The following is a 12548-nucleotide window of genomic DNA, read 5'->3' as shown; positions in this document are numbered from 1 at the left end:
CGGGCTCTCGGCGGGTCGGACGCGCGGGGTGTAGGTAGCGAGGGGACCCTACCCTGGATGAGCTGCCGCTGGGCGCGGATGATCTCCTCGCAGAGGCTGCGGCGCTGCTCCAGGCGGCGCAGGGCCTCGCGGCGGTGGCGGAGCGCGCCGTCGCGGAGCAGGGCTTGCGACTGCATCTCGGCGTTCTTCAGCTCCAGCTCGTGCACGCGGCAGAGCAGGCCGAGCGCCTCGCGCTGCTGCTCCGAGCCGACGCGCCGCGGCAGCGTCTGCTCCAGGCGGCGGCCCCGCGCGCGCAGCTCTCGGCACCGCTCTTCCAGCGCCAGCTGGGGAGCCGAGCGGGCCGTCAGCACCAGGTGGCCGGTGAGGGGCCGCCCGCACCCGCCGCTGAGCGGGTCCTCGCCCTTCCAAGCCCCCGGATGCTGTGCGGCCGGCTGAAGCCCCACTCCGAGGCCCGCTTTTCGAAGCTGTGTCTTGAACTCTGCAACCGGGGACTGCTCCTGAGGGACCCCTCTGTGCCCACCTTCTTGCAACCCATCCCTGAAACAGGCTCCGTGCAGTGAAGTCGCTCAGTTCTGTTCGACTCTTTGCGACCCCATGGACCGCAGCCCGCCAGGCTCCTTCTTCCATGGGATTCTCCAGGCGAGGATATTGGAGTGGGCTGCCATTTCCTTCTCCAAGGGATCTTCCCGACCCAGGGAGGGAACCTCGGTCTCCCGCATTGGCGGGCGGACTCTTTACCATCTGAGCCACCAGGGAATCCAGGGAAATGAGCTCCGTGGACCAGCTCAACCGCAGCCCATCTCATGCCCTCTGGACTGGTGGACCCTGAAGCCCCTTGGTATGGCTATGCTCCAGAACAGAGAAGGGAGATCTGGAAAATCCTCATTAAAATGTTGGCTAACAGTTTTCTGAGTCTTTAATATGTGAAAGGATTTATTTACTCTTCTCATCAACCCCACGAGGGTGGACCACTCCCATTTTAAAGATGAGTTCTTGCCTGGAGAATCCCATGGACAGAGGAGGCTGGTGGGCTATAGTCCAGGGGGTAGCAAAGAGTCAGACCCAACTGAGCGACTGAGTCCACACACACAAAGCGTTAGTCCCTCACTGGTGTCTGACTCTGTGACCCGCCAGGCTCCTCTGTCCATGGGGTTCTCCAGGCAAGAATACTGGAGTGGGTAGCCATTTCCTACTCCAGAGGATCTTCCTGACCCAGGGACAGAACCTGCGTCCCCTAAATTGGCAGGCGGATGCTTCACCACTGAGCCACCTGTGGTCGATAAATGCTTGCTTATTTCCACGTCCCACGAGAAACCGGAGAGAAGAGGCGGTGAAGTAGGATGCGCGTGGGAAGGTCCTTCTGTTGGCTCCCTTAATGACAATACTGTCTGCCCAAGGCCGGGTACCCTCGGGACTCAGGAGGCAGCGCTGGGTAGGGTAACCGCTGGCCACCCTGACCGCGCTCCATCTCTGTACCTCTCTGGCAGGTACCTCTACTGCGGAGAGCTGACCGTGCTGCTGGCGCAGGCCATCCCCCTGCACCAGCTGGCCACCAAGTACCGCGTGGCCTCCTTGCAGCGGGGCGTGGCCGACTATATGCGCGCGCGCCTGGCGGGCGGCGCGGGCCCGGCGGTGGGCTGGTACCACTACGCGGTGAGCACCGGGGACGAGGCCCTGCGCCAGAGCTGCCTGCAGTTCCTGGCCTGGAACCTGTCGGCCGTGGCGGGGAGCGCCGAGTGGGGCGCCGTGAGCCCTGAGCTGCTGGCGCAGCTGCTGCCGCGCTCGGACCTCGTGCTGCAGGACGAGCTGGAGCTCTTCCAGGCGCTGGAGGCGTGGCTGGGCCGCGCGCGGCCGCCGCCGGCCGTGGACGAGTGCGCGCTGCGCGCCATCCGTTACCCCATGATCCCTCCGGCGCAGCTGTTCCAGCTTCAGGCGCGCTCGGCCGCCCTGGCGCGCCATGGCCCGGCGGTGGCCGACCTGCTCCTTCAGGCCTACCAGTTCCACGCCGCCTCGCCGCTGCACTACGCCAAGTTTTTCGACGTCAACGGCAGCGCCTTCCTGCCCCGCAACTACCTCGCGCCCGCCTGGGGCGCCCCGTGGGTCATCAACAACCCTGCCCGCGACGATCGCAGCACCAGCTTCCAGACGCAGCTGGGCCCAAGCGGCCACGACTCGGGCCGCCGTGTCACCTGGAACGTGCTCTTCTCTCCACGCTGGCTGCCGGTAAGCCTGCGGCCCGTCTACGCGGACGCCACGGGCACCGCGCTGCCCCTCGCACGCCCTGAGGACGGCCGGCCGCGGCTGGTGGTCACGCCGGCCAGCAGCGGCGGCGACGCGGCGGGCGTGAGCTTCCAGAAGACCGTGCTGGTGGGGGCGCGCCACCACGGCCGCCTGCTGGTCCGCCACGCCTACAGCTTCCACCAGAGCAGCGAGGAGGCCGGCGACTTCCTGGCGCACGCCGACCTGCAGCGGCGCAACTCCGAGTACCTGGTGGAGAACGCCCTGCATCTCCACCTCATTGTCAAGCCCGTCTATCACACCCTCATCCGGACCCCCAAGTAGCCAACAGGCCGGGGCGGGAAGCTGAGCATCCCTGAGGCCTCTGGATCAGGAAAATAAAGGCCCAGTAGAGATGGCGCAGAGGGACTGGGAGTGGCATGGCCAGTGGAGGTGTCTGTCCTGGCCCGCTGGGGGTCCAGGTGCTAGCGGCCTGAGAGCTGGGTGGATGGAAGCCAGGCGGTGGGTGGTAGACCAGATGCCTGGTTTCAGGAGCTACTTTCACACTGACCTGAAAGGAAGGTTCCTGGTGGTGTGTATGTGTGTGTTCAGCGGCGTTTCAGTCTTTGCCACCTCATGTACTGTAGCCTGGCAGGCTCCTCTGCCCATGGAACTTTTCAGGCAAGAATACTGGAGGGCGATGCCCTTTCCTCCTGCGGGGGATCTTCCCAACCCAGGAATCAAACCCGTGTCTCTTGCATCTCCTGCATTAGCAAGTGGATTATCACCAGCACTACGTGGGAAGCCAGAGCTCTTGGTAGAAGAAACCAGCGCTCGGAGCGGCAAGGGGATGATTAAACCACCCAGTTCTGGGGGTAAAAACAGTCCAAGGAGGGCTCCACAGGTCAGGGGCTCCCCATCGTTCATTACCTTTTCCCCAAGGGCCCCCGTCCCCACAGGGGACAGGGCAGGTAAAAGCATCGAGATGGTCAGGTGCACCTTGGGGGAGCTTTCTCACCTGAAGCTGAGGGGCTCAGCTGAGCAGTTTCTGAGCCCTGACATCCTGGGGTGGGAGGGGTAAGCACAACCCTAAGGCTCTGACCTCTCCTGGGAGGGGGTCTGGGCAGAGACCTCAGAGTCCGGAGGAAAAACGATTTCCCCCAGGAGTCTGTTGACCGGTGCTCTACAACCAGCCGGAGAAGAAGAGGGTGTGGTGGGAAGAGGGGACTTGGGTTGAATCTTAATCAGTCATGTGCTCGGTCGCTCAGTCGTGTCCGGCTCTTTGCAGCCCCGTGGACTGGAGCCCGCCAGTCCTCTACCCATGGGATTCTTCAGGCAAGAATCTGGAGTGGGTTGCCATTTCTTCCTCCAGGGGATCTTCCTGACCCAGGGACTGAACCCACATCTCTTGCATCTCCTGCATTGCAGGCAGGTTCTTTACCATTAGCAGCACCCGGGCAAGGGAAGCCCAGTCTGTCAGGACCACCCCACCTTTCAGACAAGGTCTAGTTTCCGGAACAACCAACAAAACTCAAATGGGATTTTTATTGTTAACAAGCAGTTGGGGGGCAGGGGGAAGGTGGAAGCGACTGCTGAGTAACAAAGCTTGCACACATACGCACACGGGGGGTGGGGGTGCCCATCTGCTCCCCTGGACTCCTCAGTCCATGCTCCACTTGGGGAGGCTGCTGGCAGTGCTTTCTGTCACTGAGTTTTCCGTCCATGGGCACGTGTCCCTGTCTGACCCTCACGGTGTCCCTGGAAACAGGGGAGGAGGGTCCAGCGCGGCTCGCCTGGAAGCAGGAGGACGCCAGTCCCAAGGCGCAGGTGCCTTGAGAGTCCCGTCCAGGACCCGCTCGCTCTGTGCTTTCTCAGGTCCCCCGGGAGGCCAGTGTAGACCCCTGCCTCCCAGATCAGGATCCAGGAGGGCGGCTGGGCCTGCACCACGCCCCCATGCTGCAGCCCCCTCCCCTGCTCCGCCCCTCGCCTCCCACTCAGAATGTGGGCAGATCCCCTCCGCCTTCCCAGCACCAAGCCCAGCGTTTCCCAGGGCCTCGGGCGGGCTCCTTATCACTTCCGCAGGGAGCCTGTCTCTGATTCCTGCACCTACAGGAGCCGCCACCTGTCACCGCCTTTACTGGTCACAGCCTAAAACCAGAGGCTTATTTGTGTATTTATTGCCTAAGAAGCTAAGTTGTGCTTTTATGAGTGTAAGGAGCTGGTTTGTTTTGTTCACTGTGCTGGTCTGAGCTCCCAGGGGAGTGTCTGGCTTATTGTAAGTGCTCAATAGATTATTTGCTGGGGAATGCACTGCTTTGGGCCAACTATTCTCTTCCAAGGGGTAAGGTGGGCAATTCTTCAGGAGGCGAGGGGGTGGGGACCAAGAGGTTCCTCAATCCTTGCCTAGGGGTCTGGCATCATGGAGATCAGCTCTAGACATTAAATTTTTTTTTTTTTTGGATGTGTTGGGTCTCTTGCTGTGTGGGCTTTTCTCTAGTTGCAGCAAGCACGGGCTACTCTTCATCAAAGTGCGCGGGCTTCTCACTGCAGTGGCCTCTCTTGTCACAGACCTTGGGCTCAGTACTTTCAGCTCCCCGGCTCTAGAGCACAGACTCAATAGTCCTGGAGCACAGGCTTAGTTGCTCTGCGGCACATGGGATCTTCCCAGATCAGGGATCAAACCTGTGTCTCCTGCATGGGCAGGCAGATTTTTACCACCAAGTCACCAGGGAAATCCAGCTCTGGACATTTTGTCCCATCCTGATTCATGACCTCTCCCTGCCGGAAATCCACCCCCAGCCCCTTCCAAGAGCATCTTCTGAGGGTCTGCTCAGGTTCACGACTTTCCCTGTCTAAGATGTGCTTGTCTGCACACACATGCATCCACGCACTTCACAGGCACAAACGAGAGCACACAGCCTCCCCAGGCTTCCCCTACCCTCTTGCCCACATCCAACCACAGGCATCTCCAGCTGGTCCATCTGCAACCCCAGAAGGCTGCTCTCTCAGGCTGCTCTGTTCCTTCCTGCTGCAGCCCAGAAAGCTGATGTTGGCGGGGAGTCAGCGGGCACCTCCATCAACCACTCCCAGATGCTGCTCCAGCGCCTGCAGGAACTGCTGCAGCAGGGCAATGCCAGCGATGTGGTGTTGCGGGTGCAGGCCATGGGCACCGACGAGGTCCGAGTCTTCCATGCCCACCGCCTGCTGCTGGGACTGCAGAGTGAGCAGTTCCGGGAGCTGCTGAGTAACCAGAGCGAGGTGGTGTTGCAGGAGTCCCCGGACTGTGCTGCTGTCTTCGACAAGTTCATCAGGTGGGGAAGGATCAGGGGAAGACATCCCTTTCCATGTCCCTGGCTTCTCTACTCACAGGGTGATGGAAGCCCTGGCTCTTAGCCCTGCCCCTTCCCTGGATGGCATCAGGATGACCATGCAACTACCTCCCTCTTCCTTCTTTGCACCAGCTTCTTGCAAAATGCAGCATGACTCCCCTGACTGAAAGCTCTGAGAGGTTTGAAGTTAGTTACCAAATACTTTCAAAGCTGTTTCCAAACCTGGCCTTGAGAGCTTTTAAGGACTATAGACTTCTAGGCCCCACCCTGAATTCCGAGCTTCACATCTAGGGTTGGGCCACTGTTTCTTATTTTAATGTCTCTGTGTGGTTTTGCTGTCTGGCCAGGTTTTGAATCACAGGGCTAGGGGGCTGCTTCCTGCTAGCGTTCTGCGCAGGGACACTGCCCACACTCTAGTCTGAGGAAGTGACCCTGCTTTAATAGCTTAGACAAGATGGCTGCAGAATATTGGTCATTTCTTCAAACTTCCAGGCAACAGAAAGAGAGATAGCACAGAAGGACAAAAGCATCTTTCCTCTACCCCCTAACTGGGAAAGATTGAAGGAAGGAGGAGAAGGGGACAACAAAGGATGAGACAGTTGGATGGTGTCACCGACTCAATGGATAAGAGTTAGAACAAGCTCCAGGAGATGGTGAAGGACAGGGAAGCCTGGTGTGCTGGTCTATGCAGTCGCAAAGAGTCGGACAGGACTGACAGACTGAACGACAATAATCTCTACCCTCAGTTCAGTTCAGTCGCTCAGTCGTGTCCGACTCTTTGTGACCCCCATGAATTGCAGCACACCAGGCCTCCCTGTCTATCACCAACTCCCAGAGTTCACTCAGACTCACGTCCATTGAGTCAGTGATGCCATCCAGCCATTTCATCTTCTGTCGTCCCCTTCTCCTCCTGCCCCCAATCCTTCCCAGCATCAGAGTCTTTTCCAATGAGTCAACTCTTCGCATGAGGTGGCCAAAGTACTGGAGTTTCAGCTTTAGCATCAATCTCTACCCTAGTCAGTTCTATTTAACCAGCCTTTCCCCCAATCCCAGTCTGTGCCTTTGCAGACATCTCATTAGCTAGAATTTAGTCATGTGATCTAAGGGATCCTGGGAAACATCTTTTGTTCCCAGAGGCAAACAGTGAAGTTAAATGGCTTGCCCACTCTTATAGCAAGTAACTGGCGGAATATGAATCCGAACCCACACTGTACACCTGGTGAAGGTAGGAGATACATCTTTCTTGCCCTAGCACAGAGCTCAATCACTCAGTGGGCGCTCAATATAGGAATCATTGACGTACTCAGTCAGGTAAGTCCTGTCCGACTCTTTGGGACCCCATGGGCTGTAGCCCACGAGGCTTATGTGTCCATGGTATTTTCCAGGCAAGGATACTGGAGGGGGTAGCCATTTCCTACTCCAGAGGATCTTCCTGACCCAGGGACAGAACCTGCGTCCCCTAAATTGGCAGGCAGATGCTTCACCAGTGAGCCACCTGTGCTCGATAAATGCTTGCTTATTTCCACGTCCCACGAGAAACCGGAGAGAAGAGGCGGTGAAGTAGGATGCGCGTGGGAAGGTCCTTCTGTTGGCTCCCTTAATGACAATACTGTCTGCCCAAGGCCGGGTACCCTCGGGACTCAGGAGGCAGCGCTGGGTAGGGTAACCGCTGGCCACCCTGACCGCGCTCCATCTCTGTACCTCTCTGGCAGGTACCTCTACTGCGGAGAGCTGACCGTGCTGCTGGCGCAGGCCATCCCCCTGCACCAGCTGGCCACCAAGTACCGCGTGGCCTCCTTGCAGCGGGGCGTGGCCGACTATATGCGCGCGCACCTGGTGGCGGCGCGGGCCCGGCGGTGGGCTGGTACCACTACGCGGTGAGCACCGGGGACGAGGCCCTGCACCAGAGCTGCCTGCAGTTCCTGGCCTGGAACCTGTCGGCCGTGGCGGGGAGCGCCGAGTGGGGCGCCGTGAGCCCTGAGCTGCTGGCGCAGCTGCTGCCGCGCTCGGACCTCGTGCTGCAGGACGAGCTGGAGCTCTTCCAGGCGCTGGAGGCGTGGCTGGGCCGCGCGCGGCCGCCGCCGGCCGTGGACGAGTGCGCGCTGCGCGCCATCCGTTACCCCATGATCCCTCCGGCTCAACTGTTCCAGCTTCAGGCGCGCTCGGCCGCCCTGGCGCGCCATGGCCCGGCGGTGGCCGACCTGCTCCTTCAGGCCTACCAGTTCCACGCCGCCTCGCCGCTGCACTACGCCAAGTTTTTCGACGTCAACGGCAGCGCCTTCCTGCCCCGCAACTACCTCGCGCCCGCCTGGGGCGCCCCGTGGGTCATCAACAACCCTGCCCGCGACGATCGCAGCACCAGCTTCCAGACGCAGCTGGGCCCAAGCGGCCACGACTCGGGCCGCCGTGTCACCTGGAACGTGCTCTTCTCTCCACGCTGGCTGCCGGTAAGCCTGCGGCCCGTCTACGCGGACGCCACGGGCACCGCGCTGCCCCTCGCACGCCCTGAGGACGGCCGGCCGCGGCTGGTGGTCACGCCGGCCAGCAGCGGCGGCGACGCGGCGGGCGTGAGCTTCCAGAAGACCGTGCTGGTGGGGGCGCGCCACCACGGCCGCCTGCTGGTCCGCCACGCCTACAGCTTCCACCAGAGCAGCGAGGAGGCCGGCGACTTCCTGGCGCACGCCGACCTGCAGCGGCGCAACTCCGAGTACCTGGTGGAGAACGCCCTGCATCTCCACCTCATTGTCAAGCCCGTCTATCACACCCTCATCCGGACCCCCAAGTAGCCAACAGGCCGGGGCGGGAAGCTGAGCATCCCTGAGGCCTCTGGATCAGGAAAATAAAGGCCCAGTAGAGATGGCGCAGAGGGACTGGGAGTGGCATGGCCAGTGGAGGTGTCTGTCCTGGCCCGCTGGGGGTCCAGGTGCTAGCGGCCTGAGAGCTGGGTGGATGGAAGCCAGGCAGTGGGTGGTAGACCAGATGCCTGGTTTCAGGAGCTACTTTCACACTGACCTGAAAGGAAGGTTCCTGGTGGTGTGTATGTGTGTGTTCAGCGGCGTTTCAGTCTTTGCCACCTCATGTACTGTAGCCTGGCAGGCTCCTCTGCCCATGGAACTTTTCAGGCAAGAATACTGGAGGGCGATGCCCTTTCCTCCTGCGGGGGATCTTCCCAACCCAGGAATCAAACCCGTGTCTCTTGCATCTCCTGCATTAGCAAGTGGATTATCACCAGCACTACGTGGGAAGCCAGAGCTCTTGGTAGAAGAAACCAGCGCTCGGAGCGGCAAGGGGATGATCAAACCACCCAGTTCTGGGGGTAAAAACAGTCCAAGGAGGGCTCCACAGGTCAGGGGCTCCCCATCGTTCATTACCTTTTCCCCAAGGGCCCCCGTCCCCACAGGGGACAGGGCAGGTAAAAGCATCGAGATGGTCAGGTGCACCTTGGGGGAGCTTTCTCACCTGAAGCTGAGGGGCTCAGCTGAGCAATTTCTGAGCCCTGACATCCTGGGGTGGGAGGGGTAAGCACAACCCTAAGGCTCTGACCTCTCCTGGGAGGGGGTCTGGGCAGAGACCTCAGAGTCCGGAGGAAAAACGATTTCCCCCAGGAGTCTGTTGACCGGTGCTCTACAACCAGCCGGAGAAGAAGAGGGTGTGGTGGGAAGAGGGGACTTGGGTTGAATCTTAATCAGTCATGTGCTCGGTCGCTCAGTCGTGTCCGGCTCTTTGCAGCCCCGTGGACTGGAGCCCGCCAGTCCTCTACCCATGGGATTCTTCAGGCAAGAATCTGGAGTGGGTTGCCATTTCTTCCTCCAGGGGATCTTCCTGACCCAGGGACTGAACCCACATCTCTTGCATCTCCTGCATTGCAGGCAGGTTCTTTACCATTAGCAGCACCCGGGCAAGGGAAGCCCAGTCTGTCAGGACCACCCCACCTTTCAGACAAGGTCTAGTTTCCGGAACAACCAACAAAACTCAAATGGGATTTTTATTGTTAACAAGCAGTTGGGGGGCAGGGGGAAGGTGGAAGCGACTGCTGAGTAACAAAGCTAGATGGCTTTCCAGCCCCCAGCCACAGTAAGGGAAATGCCCGTCGGGCCCTTCCCCAACCATCCAGCATGCCCTTGTCCCAGATGTGGGCCCAGGAGCCCTAATCCCACGAACAGTCCCTCCCTGCTCCACCCCCGCCCCACATTCCTCAGGCCAATCTGGTTGCAGATCTTAGAATAGAGTTTCGGCAACAGGAGTCTCTGCCCAGAGAGCCCTGGGATCCAGGGCTGGGAAGCCAGGGAGCCCTGCCATCCAGGCCATGCCTCCTGGGCTCAGCTCCCCTTCCCGTTGGCACTGAAGGCACGGAAGTGTGGGGGCAGGCACCCCCATGGTTCCTGGGTCCCAGGGGCCCCAGCCTTCTGAGATCCCGAGCTCCTGACGCCAGGTCATCCCCATCTGCCCAGCCTCCGTCTCCCTTTGCTGCCACACCCCATCAAGCCTTGGCGGGCAGGAGGGCCGGTTCCGGGCAGGGCCCTCAGTTCTACTGTAATCCTCCATTTTTGCCTTGGGTGCCTGTGCCATAGGGCAGGCGGGGCATCCGAGTAACCCGTTCAGAAATATCCCCTGGGTTGGAGGGGGCAGCGACAGGGGAGGTGTCCTCCGGGCCTGCGACAGGGAAGGGCCAGGAGCTCTGCTTTAAGGCATGCCTCTCCATGCCCTCTAGTCACCCACAGTGGCTCTGAACTCCCTAGGGGCACCTCCGCCCCCAGAGGCCAGTCCCACTAATAGTCTTCAGGAACCCAGTTTCCAGCAAGGGGCAGCCATAGGGGCAGGGAGCTCAACCAGTCTCCTCCCTGGCCTGGCCAAGGGCTCCCCTCTCCCCATTGCTATCCCTGCCCCCCCACCCCCACTTGCTGGTACTCACCCAAGTTCTGGCACGGAGGAAGTTTGACCTTGGCCATAGGCAGTGTGGCCTTTCCCAGGGGCCGGACGGTAGGGGTCAGGTGCCCAACCACTGGCATCCTCTGTTCTGAGGTGTGATTCTCCACGGAACAGGGTCCAGCGACGTGCATCTTGGGGCGGGAGAGCTGCGTTGGCTGGAGAGCCAGATGAGCTCGGAGCTGGGTGGGGATCTGATATAGGAGATGTTAGGTTCAGTTGGGGGACACTCCATGGAGAGTGGTGCACAGCTAGGGGTACCCTGGGGCCTCTGGAGGAGTCCAGCCTTCAGAACCCAGCAAGGAGGGGGCCCAGACACCCCCAGCTCCTGTCCCTCTAGGCTCACCCCTTGTCCTGTGACTTCAAAGGCCTGGGACCTCCGCTTCACCTCCAGGGAGTCCTCACGTTTCTTTCTTGGGCTTTTCTTCTGGCCTTACAGCGTGGGACAAGGGCCATCGCCATGACGCTCGACTGCCCGGGATGGCGCCTCGCCTGTGCTGCTGGACAGGCTGTCCTCGTTGGTGGCGTGCTGGAGGGTGGGGCTGGGTGGCCGCTTGCAGGCCAGCGGTCCGGGTGGCCACACGTCATCAGTCTCGCCCAGCGAGTGCAGGGACAGGCTGCTCTGCTTTATGGTGGGTGCCAGCAGTTGGCACCCCTTGGCCCCCAGGGCCTGCGATTGGTGCCTGGCAGCCTTCCCGCTGATGCTCTTGGTGTCGGCTGTGGTCTCCTTCCTCCCTGCGGCAGGACAGAGCGGCACCCACCCCGGGATCAAGGCCACATTTCCCCCCGCCCTCCTGCATCTCCAACACCCCTTTCTCTGCTGCAGCTCACCCCAACTTGCTTGCTGTTTGAGAAACTTTGGGCAAGTTTCTGAGCCTTTTTTTCATCTGTAAACTGACGATGGTAAAACTAGCCTCAGTGGGTTGGGAAGGGTTTTTTTTGACCATGACACACGGCATACGGGATCTAAGTTCCCTGACTGGGGATCGAAATTTCACCCACTGCAGTGGAAGTGCTGAGTCTTAACCACTGAAATGCCAGGGAAGTCCCAGGTTCTGAAGATGGATTGCTGAGCTATGAGGGTCACCTGTGGCCACAGGGTAGGGAGGATTCGGACTCTATTTGCTATTACAGTTATTTCCGAGTGGGAAGTGGAGGGGGCTTGACCCCAAGGGCCATGTGTTCCCCATTCTGTTTCCAATTGTGTCCCCTGCTCTGTGTGGACAGAGCAGGTGGTTACTCTTCTCTGGGTACTGGTGCCTCTCTTTCTAGAATGATGCCTGGGTGTGTTCAGCAGAGGAGAGGGAAGGAAGAGGCTTCGGCTGGGTGCGCTGAGCTATTGAGATCATGCCAGGCTCAGGCTGATGGGGGTTGGGGGAGGCAGGGGACACACCTTTGAGGGACAAGGGGATCTCCGACAGATTCTCGATGCTTTCAGGGGAGGAGTTGATCTGGCCGTTCAGACCGACCTGAGTGGCAGCTTGTGAGATGAATGGGTTGGGAAGAGAAGCCATTGGACCCAGCAGGAACCCTATGTCCTCAGAGGGCTGTTTTGGAAAAGTTCCATCCCAACCACTGGGTGTCCCTCCCGGGTACTCCCGCCCACATCCAGGGACCCGTGGGGCCCACTGCTCACCTCCTGCATCACCAGGTTGACAGCCGGGATTTGGGGTGGGGTGGGCATAAAGGAGCCCTTCGCTTGCCAGGCCCGGGAGCTGGCCTTGAACGGGTGCTTGGCTTCACTGAGGTCGGCAGAGGAGGATGGGCAGCTGTTGCCCAGGCTGGTACCACGGGGGTCCCAGCGCCACCCCTCCTGAGAACTGTTGCATTGTGGGAACGAGGACCCCAAAGTCCTGGCTCCAGACCTGTGCCCCCCTCCCCTCTTTCCTGCTCCATCCTCCCTGGGAAGCCAGGTCTGGGCTGGCATCTCTGAGACATGGCCTGGTGGCTCAGGCGGGCTGGATGGCTGGAAGTGGTCCTCAGCTCACCTCTCAGTGCCGAGCAGAGGAGGAAGCTTCCGTGCTGGTGCGGGGACTCAGAGTTTGGCATCTTGACGCTCTCTAGGTCAGACTCCTC

General features: G+C 60.3%; 1 protein-coding gene and 1 pseudogene across 1 annotated transcript; both read left to right on the top strand.

Annotated features, from left to right (window-relative positions):
• Nucleotides 1-803: 803 nt before the first annotated feature.
• On the top strand, nt 804-2657 carry LOC129650759 (BTB/POZ domain-containing protein 17-like). The gene is made up of 2 exons (XM_055579566.1): nt 804-838; nt 1488-2657. Exons 1-2 carry the CDS (start codon nt 804-806, stop codon nt 2560-2562), a joined length of 1110 nt encoding a protein of 369 aa, XP_055435541.1. The 3' UTR covers nt 2563-2657.
• A 1282-nt stretch (nt 2658-3939) lies between these two features.
• Nucleotides 3940-8449, top strand: LOC129650758 (BTB/POZ domain-containing protein 17-like; annotated as a pseudogene).
• Nucleotides 8450-12548: the final 4099 nt, after the last annotated feature.

The sequence above is a fragment of the Bubalus kerabau genome, chromosome 4 (genome assembly GCF_029407905.1).
Source record: "Bubalus kerabau isolate K-KA32 ecotype Philippines breed swamp buffalo chromosome 4, PCC_UOA_SB_1v2, whole genome shotgun sequence".
Lineage (NCBI taxonomy): Eukaryota > Metazoa > Chordata > Mammalia > Artiodactyla > Bovidae > Bubalus > Bubalus kerabau.
Note: the sequence above shows the minus strand (reverse complement) of the source record. Positions and strands in the feature narration are given on the sequence as shown.

What these genes read in the sequence shown, in the direction of transcription:
- LOC129650759 (XM_055579566.1), top strand. Translation starts at nt 804, where the DNA reads ATGCCCTCTGGACTGGTGGACCCTGAAGCCCCTTG. An exon ending in GTGGACCCTGAAGCCCCTTG is followed by an intron (nt 839 to 1,487) that starts GTATGGCTATGC and finishes CCTCTCTGGCAG; the next exon opens with GTACCTCTACTGCGGAGAGC.